Raw genomic sequence first — 15,948 nt, 5'->3', positions numbered from 1 at the left:
TGGTATTTAGAAAAGTTAGTTGTGTGTGTTGTCGTTTTTAAGTATGATCTACTGCTGCTCCATTTCTTCTTGCTTCTTACTTTGACGTGTCATCCTAGCTGCCTGTGGTATCATATTAGGAATCCCATCAATAATTGGATAGGCTATTCCTAACTCTTCGTTAATCAATTCATTTGTCGATGCTTCATATCTGAGGGGGAGAAAGAAAAACAAAATGAATCGTGGAGAACAGAATGCTTGGAAGAGCTTGATGTTCAATAAACAGTAACGTTTATCCAGTTCTTAACATAAGAGTTAATCCCAGAAAAGCAGAATTAGACTGCTTTTCATTCTAAAAGCAGTAATAGATCATCGAACCATTTCTCTTAGAAAATGAATCTCTTAATTGTTCCCATTTTAGTCAGTTTCTCTCATTTTCACTTTAGTCCCAAGCCATGCCTCAGTTTTTAAAAATACCAGTCAGAAAAGATTTGCCCTTTCCATCCAAATCTTCCTTCATTACTTTTTTCAACCCCCAAACAATCCCCCTTCATTTACTACTGGAACAGACCCTACAGGAAATTTCAACTTCTTCATTTTATAGTACATGCTTAATAGAGCAGCCTTATGGATCCATTAAAAGGAAACCACTGAAAACTCGAAACACACAGAAGTGTGAGAGAGATGAGAGTGCAGAAATGAGGAAACTCCGGAACGCAGCGTTATCTGCAAGTGAGCTGTTTACGCAATTAGCTAAGAGGGAGATCAAATGGTAATTTCAAGGTTTAAGGAAACTGAATGAGTCATATGTTCGTTATGAGAAAAACCCTGAAAGAGAAATTTAAAAAGGTGAAGATAAAGATTACTAGCAATCTGCCACCCCAAGACTACCGCTGATGCCATTTCGGTGTTTCCTGGTGTCAGGGTTCCGAGTCAGCAGCCTGGCACGGTACCGTGTTCACCCTAACGACTACGTTAAAGGTTAAGAAGGCCTTTACAAAAGCCATCTAGTCAAGAACTGAAAGCCAAAAACAGGCGGCACCCCTCGCTTACATGCTTAAGGCCGTACACGGCGTTTTCACAAGACTCTGGAGGCCACTGCATTTTTCATCGCCTTGGCTTAAAAATCGGAACGCCGTGGACTAGTCTTGAGTCCTACGAACTCATAAACCCGGCTCTCCGTGAGAAACCCTTCGCGTCCTTTTAAGAAAATGCGCCATTGCTCAAGCCCCGCCCGCGGGCCTTCCGAACGATTCGACCCGCCCTGGGGTGCCTGGAAATCTGCATTTTAAAAAAGGGGGCCCTGGCGATTCTAAGGCGCGGCCAGGGCAGAACCGACACGCGCTCTGGCCCGCGCCGGCGAGTCGGCGGTTCGGTGTGGGAGGCCTGGGGCTCGGCGCGCCGCCGGCCTCCCGCCTCCCCTCCCCACGCCGCGGGAGACCCCGGGGCCAAGAATTGGCAGCCAAGAACATGCCCGGAGTGACCTGCCAGGGCTGCTCGGCGGCAGTCCACCCGCCCCCCTCCCCGCGACGGGAGGCCGCGACGGAAAACCCGCCGCGGGCGAACCTCACCGGAGCGGCTTCTTGGAGAGCGGGCACACCAGGAACTCCAGCAGCGCTGGGTCGAAGGCGCGGGGCGGTTTCCGCGTCCGCTCGCTCTGGTCTGGGGACGGCCGCGACACCGACGCGTGCACACACCTCTGGGCGACCGCGGGCGGCTGTGCGCGTGTCCCCCGCAGCGCTGAGGCGAGCCGGCCGCAAACTGCGCGCGGCATGGCCTGGCAGCCCGCGACCGGGCCACTGCGCGCCCGTGACCACCCGCGCCGCTGTAGGCGCTGCCCGGGAGTCCAGCCCCAGCGGCCAGGCCCCGCCTCCCCGGTGCTCCGGAAACGCTGCCCCTGACAGGTGGAGGCCAGCGCTTTGGTTCCGAGGACCCTCCGGACCCGACTGCTTTTGCTGCGACACCGCTCGGTAGTTGAGAGCGCGGCGTGCAGCTTCTGCGCGTTTGCGTTGCAAACAAAACCGGTGCTTAAGGCGGGGAGGGGGGCAGGGTGTCTTGAGTTTTCACCAGAGCCTATCGCAGGGTTGCCAGGAAGCCAGTGGCCTACTTCAGAGTCACAGTGTTACACTTGGACCTACGTGGTTATCACCAAAATGAGGTTTCAAACACACTGTCCTGTTGGGTATGTTAAAAACATTACTTTGTTTTATGTAAATCTTTACTATACCACAGTTCCTGTAGCATCTTTTGGACTTTTTCTTTTTTTTTTCCTTCTCCTTTCATTTAAAAACATTTAAGGACCTGAAAAGAATGACTAGTCCTCTTTACCTCTAAGATGTGCAGATTCTTACCCTGTGGGACTCATCGTGAACTCTATGGCGTAATAATAATAGCACACCTAATTTGCTTTTATAAATGAGCTTGGAAACAGCAAGGACTCTCAATAACTGCGTCTATTAGTTAAACGAGTGATCCATTCAATGGGTTTTTCGCCCCCCGTTTGCCTCTGACTCTCCAAGAAAATAATGCACGTTTTATCTCTTTATTATAGTGCAGTAAATAAGTGCTAGGGCTCTGGGGTGCGTAGTTTACTAGTTCCACAACTCCAGCAAATGACCTAACTACTCAGTTTCCTTATCTGTGTAATAAGATTAATAATTGTACCTACCTCATGAAATTCCCTCCTGGGGATTAAAATGTGCTAATGCATGCAAAGAGCATTTAGAAAAGTGCCTGGGACAAATTAATGCTCAGTTAATGTTATCTACTTTTATTTTCTCTGTTCTTCCTAGTTCAGTATACTAGGAGATTCTTTGTTAGTCATCATTCTTTTCCCTTTGTTTCGCTAAATATTGAAACTTTTCTCGCGTCGTTGGTCTTTATCATTTCACACTTTGTGTTCCTCGGAGATAGGGATGGGAGTGAGGAATATAGAGGTACAAATACAAGATTATATATTCAAATTTCTCTTGCACTCAGCAGTGTAAAAGTAGAGAAACTTTTATTTTGTTTGTTCACTCTATTAAAAAAAAAATCCACTACGTTATTTGATGCTTTTTGTTTACTAATGCTGAAAAGATTTCAGCATAGGCAGTTGTCAGGAATGTAGCCTCAAGAGGGCCTGTTGTAAAGTTCCTACGTTACTTTCACATTATTTCCTACTAGGGCAGTAGTAGGAATTAATTTTTCAGGTGTAGTTAGTTGATACCTAGGGAAGGAGTGAACTGTAGGAAAGGTAAGTTTCAGCGAGGTATGGGGACACAGAGCTGAACTTCTGCTGGCACTGAGTGGGCCCAGGCCAGGCTGTGCAGGCCAGAACCTTGGACCCCTGTGGGTAGGGCCAGACACCCATGCTTAAGACAAGCTTCATTAGCTTCATCTCACCTCACCTGGCTGATAGATGAGTATCAACTGGGTTTTCTAACAAGTTATAAATAAATTAGTTTCAGTTTGCATCCACATAGAAGGTTGGAAGCAGATCAGTTTAATTTATATTAGTATTGGGGAAAAATGGAGACTAACAGCAAAATACGGAAAATATCTTCAAATTTAGAACACCCCAATCAACATCCAAGTTTTAAGGAACATGTGAGTGTGTGAAGTATTAGTCCAAACCATATAAGCATGAAGTTGCAAAATGTCCCTGCACAGCCCTCGCTAATTTAGAAATCTAACTCATTTCTGCATGTAGTGTACGAAGCTGAATGTAGGTGACAGGGTAGAATTGTAAAACCGTTAGTCCTTTCTTGACTGTTGGCAGGGCTGTGATCTTTCCCATCACAGAGCTCTGGGCTCATACCGTATTAGCTCTGTGACCTTGGGAAACTCTCTGCCTCAATCTTCTCATGGGTAAAATGGTATAATAATAGTACCTACCTTGTTAGAGTTGTTGAAGGGATTAAATCAAATAATACAAGTAAAGCCGTTAGCCTAGGGGCTGGCACAGAGTACACATTTAAAGAATGTTATCAGAGCAGCAAAATTCCTTATTGTGGTGAAGCTGTAGAAAATTCTGATGAAAAAGGAAAGCACAATGTACCACTGGAAACCTTAATTTTAAGTGACATGGAATTTTTGGAGTTTCCGGTGTGGATAATATTGAAACACAACTCTTGGGTTATTATTACACATTAAGTGAGTTAGAAATCTCCAGGTAGAGGGGAGGCTAGAATATATATTTTAATAAAGTCCCATGAATACCAAATTTGGGGCATTGGAATTTGGGAATCTCTGATTCAGAGAGAGAAATTAAAATCACTTTTCCACTAGATGACGTCATCAAATATTTGAACTAACATTTATTCCTGCTTGTACTTTTCTTTCTGTGATTACAAAGATTTGCTTTTATTTTGCCAGTTCTTTCCTTAATTTGATGACATCTATTTTAGGAACAAAAATCACAAAAATTTTATTAATAAAGTTGTGATGAGTTCCTTAAAATCAAGGGTCCAAAGGATAAATGCACAAAAAGTATGAAAAAAATCACAAAAGAGAAAATACAGTTGATCAATAAACACATAAAAATATTCATCCTCCATAGTAAAGTAATGCAAATGTCAAACATCAAAGAAGTTTCCATTTCTCGCCTATAAAAATTGTAAATATTTTAGAAGTGTAATTCTTAATATTTGCCATTCAGTTATTAATTTATTGAATGCCCACTATGTGGCAGGAACTGTCTAGATTAGTCAGAGTTCTCCAGCGAAACAATTAATTGTATGTGTATATGTATATATATCTATATATAGGGTTTATTATGAGGAATTGGCTCACGTGATTATGGAAGCTGAGAAGTCCTAAGATCTACTGTCTGAAGGCTGGAGACCCAGGAAAGCCAGTGGTGAAGTCCAATCTGAATCCCCAAAGGCCTGAGGACCAGAGTGCATGGTGTAAATCCCTGTCCAAGGGCAGGAGAAGACAGATGTCCCAGCTCAAGCAGTCAGGTAGGAGGCAAAAGGCACGAATTTCTCCTTCCTCCACTTCTTTGTTCTATTCAGACTTTCAGTGGATTGGATGATGCCTGTCCACATTGCGGTGAGTTGTTTTACTGAGTCCACTGATTCAAATGCTAATCTCATCTGTCTCTCACAGACATACCCAGAAATAATGTTTAATCTGGGCACCCCTTGGCCCAGTCTAGTTGACACAAAAAGTTAACATCACAGTATCCTAGCGGCTGGAGCTATCCTCTGGACACACCATTATACAGTGTTAACAATAAAAACTCATCACAACAACACCAAAATTGTTATCACATATAATAAGTGAAAAAAAGCAGGACACAAATTTTATGCATGAGTACAATTATGTTTAAAACCAAAACTTAGGAATAGGAAAAAAAAAAAGAATGAAAACCAAGTATTGCACAATTTCTCCATCACTTACGGCTGGGTAACAAAGTGAGTCACCATGTGAGAGGTTCTGATTCCAGAGGATCTGAAATGTTATCTTTTTTTTAAAAAATAAATTTATTTATTTATTTATTCTTGGCTGCATTGGGTCTTCGTTGCTGCGTGAGGGCTTTCTCTAGTTGTGGCGAGCGGGGACTACTCTTCGTTGCAGTGCGTGGGCTTCTCATTGTGGTGGCCTCTCTTCTTGCGGAGCATGCGCTCTCGGCATGCGGGCTTTAGTAGTTGCAGCACGCGGGCTCAGTAGTTGTGTTGCACAGGCTTAGTTGCTCCCCGGCATGTGGGATCTTCCCGGACCAGGGCTTGAACCCATGTCCCCTATGTTGGCAGGCAGATTCTTAACCACTGCACCACCAGGGAAGTCCCTGAAATGTTACCTTTGATACACATAATAAAAGTAAAGAAGTGGACATGCAGTTTTTAATAATGGATACTTTGTTTCTTTCCATGTCCACTAAATAGATGTGTCCATTTAAAAAGTATTAGTTTGAAGGGATGCTGTTTTGTCATACTGCCCCAGGCATCAATGTCACTGGCTAGCCCTGCTGTACAGTGTGAGCTGTGGAGCTCTCTTTCCTTCTCATCAACCCTGCTTGGTCTAGGGCACCAGCACATCTCCCCTGTGGTATCCCAGTAGCCTCCAGCCTGACCTTCCTGCCTCCAGACTCATCCCTTCCATTCATTCCCCCCTATTGTTTTCCAGTGTGATTTTTCTGAAAATCAAATCTGCTCAGACTGTTCCTTGGCCTAAAGTCAATATAGCAGTCATCCCCTTAGGCTCGGGAGATCCGTTCCAAGAACGCAGTGGAGGCCTGAGCCACTGCATAGTACCGAATCCTATATACACTATGCTTTTTCCTATACATCATGCCTATGATAAAGTTTAATGTACAAATTAAGGCACAGTAAGAGATTAATAATAATAATAAAATAGAATAATTTTTGCAATGTACTGTAATAAAAGTTATCTAAATGTGGCCTCTCAAAAAAAGAAACCAAGTATTGGTTGTCTTTAGGTGGTTGGAATATTACTGACTTGTTCTTTAATTGTTTCTCTCTTTTAAATGTTTTCTTTAATAAAATAGTTTTAAAATATAAATATTACTGGTTAATATTTGAGGTTAATCATCGATAGATGTGTATTTTATTTCAAAACTATTGATTCAGTATATTTATTGAGCACTTCCTATGTTCTCAATAGGAGGTAAAAAGAAAGGTATAAAAGTGTAAAAGATATCATCCTGATTTTCAAGAAGTTAATAATCTTTCTTTTTTTTTTTTGCGGTATGCGGGCCTCTCACTGTTGTGGCCTCTCCCGTTGCGGAGAACAGGCTCCGGACGCGCAGGCTCAGCAGCCATGGCTCACGGGCCCCGCCGCTCCGCAGCATGTGGGATCTTCCCGGACCGGGGCACGAACCCAAGTCCCCTGCATTGGCAGGCGGACTCTCAATCACTGCGCCACCAGGGAAGCCCCAAAGTTCATAATCTTAAATGGAGTAAACAGCCTAGGATAACGTTAACTAAAAATCCTGGTTTATATATGATGCATTTTTTGTGTATTTATTCAACATTTGTTGAATTTATATTGTACATCGGGTACACAAAGGAGGGAGTGATACCTGTGCCTGATGGAAGGGTTGGGGGAGTATCAGTAAGTATGGGTCATGTAGCACTGTCAAATTATTTACTTAGGTCTCAGGAGACACTCGTTTAATCCCCTTTTATAAGCTCTTTTAATCCATGAAAACAAATTTAAATTTTGCAATGAGGATATAGAAGGTTGCTGGCAGAGATGATGAGCCATCTTTCAAATCTGATTACAAAAATGGCCAGGTTTGGAAAATTCCCTGGTGGTCCATTGGTTAGGACTCTGTGCTTCCAGTGCAGGGGGCACGGGTTCGATCCCTGGCCAGGGAACTAGGATCCTGCAAGCCATGCAGTGCGGCCGAAAAAAAAAAGGCCAGGTTTGATCTTCAGCTTAAAAATTCAGCATAATTAGGATGTGAACATACGGAATGAGGAATAGTATTTCTTTTTTTTAAATTAATTTTTATTGGAGTATAGTTGCTTTACAATGTTGTGTTAGTTTCTGCCGTACAGCAAAGTGAATCAGCTATACATATACAAATATCCCATCTTTTTTGGATTTCCTTCCCATTTAGTTCACCACAGAGCACTGAGTAGAGTTCCCTGTGCTATACAGTATGTTATCATTAGTTATCTATTTTATACATGGTATCAATAGTGTATATATGTCACTCCCAATCTCCCAATTCATCCCACCCCCCCTTCCCCCTCGGTATCCATATGTTTGTTCTCCGTGTCTGTGTCTCTATTTCTGCTTTGCAAATAAGACCATCTATACCATTTTTCTAGATTCCACATATATGTGTTAATATACGATATTTGTTTTTCTCTTTCTGACTTCACTCTGTATGACAGTCTCTAGGTCCATCCAAGTTTCTACAGATGATCCAATTTCATTCCTTTTTATGGCTGAGTAATATTCCATTGCATATATGTACTACATCTTTATCCAAGGAACAGTATTTCTTGAAGAGACTCATCACCACTGTTTTGTTCTTTAAAATGTTCTATTTATACATATTTCAAAAATAAGAAATCATTAAAACTATGTGTATCAGAAAGGAAGTGTCCAGATAAGCAGCTCCCCATAATATTAACTTGTCTATGTAGAATAAAGGAAATCAAGGAGAAATGGCAGGAAGTTCTTTCCAACTTGGCTTTAAATGGGAATGGTAGCTGGCTACTTTGGCCCTCTCAACCGCCATTTCACCCGCCTATATGTGTGGAGAAGTTGGAAAGCTGAAAGTACATTTTCCAGACTCTCTTGCAGCTAGGGTTGTAGATATGCAGTAAGTTCTGCACACACATGAGATCTGAAAGGGAGACAGAAACAAGCTTCCTGCAGCAGGGAGAGCTGAGAAGCAGGCTCTGACAGACACAAGATTTGCATGGGTTGGATCTATGTTGCCCTCTGGACACATCTTCTCGAATATGAGGCAGCTGTGGCAGCAGCAGCAGTGGTAGCAGCAGTAGCTTCCTGCCCAGTGGATCACAGCTATGAGGGTATGACCTTCACACCAAAACTCCAGAGCAAGGCCCCTATTTCTGCTGTTCCAACTCTTCCAATGAATTTATAAGCATGTACTTCCCTATATGAAATTCCTTTATACTGGAAATACCTAAAATAATTTATTTTTCCTATCCTGAACCCTGAGTGATAAATTATCCTAGAGTGTTGATGAGAATAAAATATAAAAATATATGTAAATCACTTAGAATAGTACCTGACAGATCGTACTCAATACGTGCTAGTTATTTAAATTTTTATTAGGGAGATGATTTCAGGCTGAAAATAACAATCTAGGCCCAAGGTTGAAAACTATGGTTCAAAGGCCAAATCGAGCCCACCACCTGTTTTCATAAATAAAGTTTTATTGGAACACAGCCGCTATCATTTGTTTACATGCTGTCTGTGGCTGCTGTTATTCTTCAAGGTCCCAGTTGCAACAGAAACTGAATAGACCACAAAGCCTACACTATTTACTATCTGACCCTTTACAGAAAAGATTTGCTTACCTCTGATCAGAGCTATCAAAAAGAATGAGTAGTACAAGGACTGGAGGGCATTCATGAAAACAGTCATCCCCTTGACACAGAGTTGTCATTTTTGGGGAAAATAGTTTGGGAAGTTTTCTTTCTGCAAGGGTTCAAAGTAGAGCATTGAGGCGCGGGGGAAGATACTTATTATACGTGCAAAACTCTGACTTTATCAGTAAAATTGGAGGGATAAAAGGAGGCAAAAGCGATGTCACCTGAGGCCTCAGCAAGTAACTTGGTAGCGTTCACAGTACGACCCCTGCGATTTCCCAAGGGTTTCCTCTGGATCGTGCAGCCCAGCTTGGAAAGTGACCACGTGAGAAGCAGCGTAATAAAAGTCTGTGTTACCTCTTTCACACCCAGCCGGTTGTGAGTTCTTACAGTTTGTTTCTTCATAAATACTCTGGCATTCACCCACTTTGATCTTCATAGTCACCGTTCTAATATAGGCCTCAGTAAATTTAAAACTGTGGTTAACTGAATATAGTCCTAAATTCCTTGTTTTTAAATTTTTTCTCATTTAAAATTCCAATTTGGAAAGTTTCTCCTTTTCTTTCTCATTGGCGACTTTGCCAAAAATTTCACAGAAAGAAAAATGATTTATGCTTGATTTATATTTATTATTTTTCAAAAGGCTTATTAACACATCATAGCCACCCAAAGTCCATAGCTTACCTTAGGGTTCACTCTTGGTGGTGTACAGTCTATGGATTTGGACAAAGGTATAATGGCATGTAACCACCATTACGGTATCATATGGAGTATTTTTACTGCCCTAAAGTTCCTCTATGCTCCACCTACTTTTATGTTTGATTTTAAAGTTCTATGTGCTTTCAGTTTTAACTAAGTTTCTTAGCTTTTATCTCTTTTCTTTTTTTACTCCTCTTCTCTCTCTTTCTACATCCTCCCGCCTCCCTCCCCCTCCCCACACTTCTTTCTTCCTCACTTCCTTCCTGCTGCTGGATAAATGTGATCCGTATAATCTGACAGTGCTTTTCAAACTTGAATGTGCGTATGAGTCACATGGGCATGGGAATCTTGTTAAAATGCAAATTCTAATTCAGTATGACTGAGATCATACTGAACAGGCAGCTTGTAATCCATTTCTTAAAAGCTTCCAGGTGATGCTGCTGAGTTTCAGACCACACTTTGAGTAGCAAGACTCTAGAGCAGTGATTCTCAAACAGATGATTTTGGCCTCCAGGGGACACTTGGCAATGTTGTGGAGACATCTTTGACTGTTACAGCTGGGGTTGTGCTACTGGGTGGAGGCCAGGGATGCTGCTAAACATCTTGCTGTGCACAGGACAGCCCTCAGAACAAAGAACGATCTTGCCCCAGAGGTCAACAGTGCCAAGGCTGAGAACCCTGCTCTAGAACGATCTTAAAATTTGTAAGTACCCGATGTGTATCTTCTATGACTCTAACAGGTGTTTTTGAATTTTGGGGTCGGGGAGTTGGTGGGATAAAGCTTTCCAGGTTGCTCCCAGTGAGGCCTGGTAGGTTCCCTCTTCTTAGCCAGATCCTGTGACTGAAAGGATTTCTTACATAATATCAGGAAGAATTTTTTCTTTCAAAAGTCTACTAGCCCGGGCTTCCCTGGTGGCGCAGTGGTTGAGAGTCCGCCTGCCGATGCAGGGGACGCGGGTTCGTGCTCCGGTCCGGGAAGATCCCACATGCCGCGGAGCGGCCGGGCCCGTGAGCCGTGGCCGCTGAGCCTGCGCGTCCGGAGCCTGTGCTCCGCAACGGGAGAGGCCACAACAGTGAGAGGCCCGCGTACCGCAAAAAAAAAAAAAAAAAAAAAAATGTAGTCACAAAACTTAACAAGTAAAAGCCTTTGCTTAAAATATAATTTCCAAATTCCTGAATGCGACCGCTTTAGGGGAATTTTCGGCTTTAATCCTCCTGGTGGTCTCTGAATTTTTATGTATATAATCTATATAGTCATTACATAATTACTATATGTATATTAAATTAATAGATTAATTTTTAGAGCAATTTCAGGTTCACAGCCAACCTAAGTGGTAAGGACAGAGTTCCTGTATATCCCCTCCTCCACAAACACACTCAAACTCCTCCGCCATCAATATCCCCCCCCCAGAGTAGTACAATTGTTGGAATCAGTGAACCTACACTGACACATAATTTTCACCCCAAATCCACAGTTTGTATTAGGATTCACTGTTTGTGTGGTACATTTGATAGGTTTGGACAAATGTATAATGAGAAGTGTCTACCATTATATATAGTATCATACAAAGTATTTTCACTGCCCTGAAGATCACCTGTGTTTCACTTGCTTATCCCTGCCCCAAACCCCTGGCAACCACTGATTTTTATTTTAACGTCTCCACAGTTTGTCTTTTCCTGAATGTCACATAGCTGGAATCATACTGTATGTAGCCTTTTCAGATCGGCTTCTTTCACTTGGCAATATGCACTTAAGGTTCCGTTTTCATGAGCTGATAACTCATTTCTTTTTCCTGTTGAGTCATACTTCATTGTCTGGATGTACCACGGTTTGTTTATTCAGTCACCTATTGAAGATCATCTTGGTTGCTTCCAAGTTTTGGCAGTTATGAATAAAGCTGCTGTAAACATTCTTGTGCAAGTTTTCTATGTGGACATAAGTTTTTAACTCATTTGGGTAAATACCAAGGAATGTGATTGCTGGATCATATGGTAAGAGTATATTTAGTTTTGTAAGAAACAGCCACACTGTCTTCCAAAGTGGCTGCACCACTTTGCGTTCCCACCAGCAATGCATGAGTGTTCCCATTTTTTTACATCCTTGTCAACATCTGGTGTTGTTGATGGTTTTGATTTTTGCCATTCTTATAGGTGTATAGTGGTATCTCATTATTTTAATTTGCAACTCCCTAGTGATGAATGAAATTGAGCATCTTTTCATATGCCTTTTTGCCATCTGTATATCACCTTCGGTGAGGTATCGATTCAGATCTTTTGCTCAGTTTTTAAATTGGGTTGTTCATTTTCTTGTTGAGCTCTAAGAGTCCTTTTAACATTTTATAATAGATAACAGTCCTCTATCAGATATGTCTTTTGTAAATAGTTCCTCCCAGTCTGTGGCTCATCTTCTCATTCTTTTCATATGTATTTTTTTATATGGGAGTAAATAAAAGTTCAAAATCCTGAGACAGATATAAATTAGAAATATTTTTTCTTTGAAGACCTTTAATTTTTATTCAAAATAATCTTCAGTATCCAACATCTATTTCCTGTACTCGTTCCCTAATTTTCTTTTTGCAGAGTTTCTCTCCTTCATTGTTAAACTCTATCAAAGATGTGAGCAGAGATTTTTGCCCACTTGTCACCCTGATTTATGAGAAGCAAACAGAAAAGAGGTGCACCCAAGGTCAAGCACTGTCATCTTGACTGAGCCACTATTTCTGTCAAGATAATTGATGCAGTGATGACCTTCAGTTACAACTTAAACTTTCTCATTTGGCATATTGAAAGTGAATCCCCACCAATCTCTTACAGAGATTGATATTGCAAAGCAGAAGAAATGCAGATTTTTCTCATGTCATAGTGTAAGATATAAAGATAGCAGAACATCCCCTTCTCAGTTCCATTCCCTTGTTATAATTGACACAAATCATCTTACGGGAATGGAATGACCTACTTCAATGTACTTCGCTTTGTATGTGATAGTTCAACAAGTTAGATATTCACAGATGCAGACAAATGCCAAGAACTCACAACCCCACTTCCATAGGACTGTGCAGTTTCCTGGCACAATGGCTTATGCTGCCCTCAAGGAACTGGCCCCTGCCTCTCTCTAGCATCTTTTCTCACTGTGGCCACGCCCCATCTTGGATTCAGCTGTTCTGAATTATTTGCTGTCTCGCTAATACTCTAGGCTGTATTATAGCTTCATGTCCTTTGCTCATGTCCCAAATACTCTTCCCTCTATTTGTCCATCTAAACCACTATCCATCTTTTAAGACCCGATTTTAATACAACCTCTCTTGCGAAGATTGTTCTAACCCTCTTCTTTTCTTGGCTCCCTGGGAATTGGCCAATCCCAGTGTACCATGGTGGATTACACACACACACACACACACACACACACACACACACACACACACACCACTTATACTACTTCACTGCAATCTTTCACTTATACGTCTGTCTCCCCTGCTGATCCGTAAGATCCTTTAGGTCACATGCCGTGTATATTTTTTTCTTTATCCCTGCATCTAGCACAGTCACTGGCATATAGCAGGTTTTAAATCAATGTTCGTAAAATGAATGTAACATGTCCAGTACCAAATGTTTTGTTGTTCCTCTTAACTTGCCAGCAGAAAAAGTTATTGTGCAGTCATAAAACATGCCAGGAAGATAGCTACCAGCAAAAAGCACAGCATAATTTTTTCTTTTTCAATTTAGAGAAATTCTAAACACATAACATAAAAGACTCTTTGCCAGTTTTTTATAATTTTGAGCAACATAAGTTAGGGTGGTCATACTAGAAGGAGTACTTTATGATACTTGTCTTCTAAATTCTTTTTTGTTTGAGGTTATATGTATATTTTAAACTTATATAAAAGTTACAAAAACAGAACAAAGAATTGCTAATACTCTCATCTAGATTTCCTAAGTTAATATGTTTCAATAGCTAGATTTAAAAAAACTGAGAGTAACTTGCAGACCTAAGGCTTAAACACTTCAGAACAAAAACAAAACAAAAGACATTATCTTATATCACCACAGTGTAATTATCAAAACCAGGAAATTATTATTGATATAATATTATTGTATAATGTATGGATTTCATACCATTTTTGCCAGTTGTTCCATTATAGCAAAAGAAAAAACATTTCTGTTCCAGGATCCAGTCGAGGATCAAACATTGCTTTTAGTTGTCGTGTCTCATTTCTCTCTCTTTTAATATGAAGTATTTTCTTGGTTCTTTTTTTTTTTTTTTTTTTTGTCTTTCATGATCTTGACATTTTGAATCATTCAGACCAGTTAATTCACAGCAAGTCTATTCCTCGATTTGACTTGTCTAATATTTCCTCATGATTAGATTCAGGTTATACATTTTGCCGGGAATACCGCAGAGTGTTACTGTGTCCTTCTCAGTGCGTCAACCAAGAAGCATTACCGGTGATGCTAACTCTAAACATTATTAAGGTGGTGTCTGCAAGTTGTGTCTGCTGTAAATAACTGTTTTTCACTACATAATTAATAAGTATTGTATAAGGATGAGATTATATTTAAGGCTAAATAAAAGAGAATGCAATTTTCCCCAAGTGATCTAATGGGAAATTATTTAGCTCTGTTATTTGACTTCCCTAGAGATTACATGTAAAAACTAGAAGACTATTTAAAATGGCAATCTTCTGACACTTTTAGTGCTTTAGCAAAATTATTTATGGAAACAAGATGTAGCTCGGATTTCTGCAGGGCTGAATATTAAAGCCTTAAGTAAACGGGAGTTCTGCATTCAGCAGCTCCTCAAGGGGATGAAGCTTGAATAGCAGCAGAACTGTTGTTTCTATATTGCTGTATGCATTTTTCTCACTGTTGGATCACCTTTTAAAAACCTCTGACAGGAAGATAATGTCCTAGGCTATGAGTCATAATTTACAATCAAAAGAACAGATTTATGTTGGTGTCAGAGCGGTAAGTCCTAACTTTCAGTCTCTTTGTTCAACCCACATATTCTTTGAGAGAGAACTCTGCTGAAACTGTACAGGTAATTTGATCCATTTGTTCTTTAAATGTTTACTTGTTTTCCAGAGTTATAAATCTAGCACAATAGATAGAATGCTTTCAAACCGTTCATATATATATATATATAAATTTTATATATATATATATATATATATATGACTTCAAGTCTTAATGTTGAATAAAATTGGTGAAAGTAGGCATCCTTGTCTTAATCCTGATCTTAAAGGAAAAGCTTTCAGGTTTTCACCATTAAGTATGACGCTAGCTGTGGACTTGTCATATATGGACTTATTATTGACTTGGCCAAAAAGTTCGTTTGGGTTTTTCCATAACGTCTTACAGAAAACCCTGAATGAACTTTTTGGCCAGCCCAATATGTTGAAGTACTACATTTCTTCTATGCCAAATTTGTTGAGAGTTTTTTTTTTTAATCATGAAAGGATTTTGAATTTTTTTTTTAAATGAACAACTCAATTTTATTTATTTTTGCTGTGTTGGGTCTTCGTTTCTGTGCGAGGGCTTTCTCTAGTTGTGGCAAGTGGGGGCCACTCTTCATCACGGTGCGTGGGCCTCTCACTATCGCGGCCTCTCTTGCTGCGGAGCACAGGCTTCAGACGCGCAGGCTCAGTAGTTGTGGCTCACGGGCCTAGTTGCTCTGTGGCAAGTGGGATCCTCCCAGACCAGGGCTCGAACCCATGTCCCCTGCGTTAGCAGGCAGATTCTCAACCACTGCGCCACCAGGGAAGCCCCAAGGATGTTGAAGTTTGTCAAATGCTTTTTCTTCATCTCTTGAGATGATCATATGATTTTTATCCTTCATTCTATTAATATATCACATTTATTGATTTGCGTATGTTGAATCAGCTTTATATCTAAGGGTTAGTCTCACTTGATCATGGTATATGATCCTTTTAATATGCTGCTGAGGATTTGCTGTTTTTTTTTTTTCTTCAAATTTTATAATCTCTAGTCCTGGCATATTCTGGGCTTTCCAGGCCTATTTTTTAAAAATTTATTTTACTTTTATTTATTTTTGGCTGTGTTGGGTCTTTGTTGCTGCCTGCAGGCTTTCTCTAGTTGCGGAGAGCGCGGGCTACTCTTCGTTGCGGTGCGCGGGCTTCTCATTGTGGTGGCTTCTCAGTGGCGGACTCCCAACCACTGCGCCACCAGGGAAGCCCAGAACCAAATACTTTAGAAAGGACTTCCTTGCCCTTTGGGGAAATCAATTAGGATA

General features: G+C 40.9%; 1 protein-coding gene and 1 long non-coding RNA gene across 2 annotated transcripts in view; one reads left to right on the top strand and one right to left on the bottom strand.

The window, feature by feature from the left end:
- Positions 1-48: 48 nt before the first annotated feature.
- Positions 49-1,883, bottom strand: PYURF (PIGY upstream open reading frame; the record flags this gene model as incomplete). Its single annotated transcript, XM_079920408.1, has 2 exons — positions 1,551-1,883; positions 49-190 (listed from the first exon to the last, which is right to left on the bottom strand). The coding sequence occupies exons 1-2, from the start codon at positions 1,751-1,753 to the stop codon at positions 49-51; spliced, it is 345 nt and encodes a 114-aa protein (XP_079776534.1). The 5' UTR covers positions 1,754-1,883.
- Positions 1,884-2,024: 141 nt separating this feature from the next.
- LOC307185851 overlaps positions 2,025-15,948 on the top strand; it is a 36,689-nt gene continuing 22,765 nt past the window's right edge. Inside the window, exons 1-2 of the long non-coding RNA XR_013828187.1 lie at positions 2,025-2,161; positions 4,728-4,922. This is a non-coding gene — a long non-coding RNA (uncharacterized lncRNA). The remainder of the gene's footprint in view (positions 2,162-4,727; positions 4,923-15,948) is intronic.

The sequence above is a fragment of the Stenella coeruleoalba genome (genome assembly GCF_951394435.1).
Source record: "Stenella coeruleoalba genome assembly, chromosome: 4".
Classification (NCBI taxonomy): Eukaryota; Metazoa; Chordata; class Mammalia; order Artiodactyla; family Delphinidae; genus Stenella; species Stenella coeruleoalba.
This window is presented reverse-complemented; position numbering and strand designations above follow the sequence as displayed.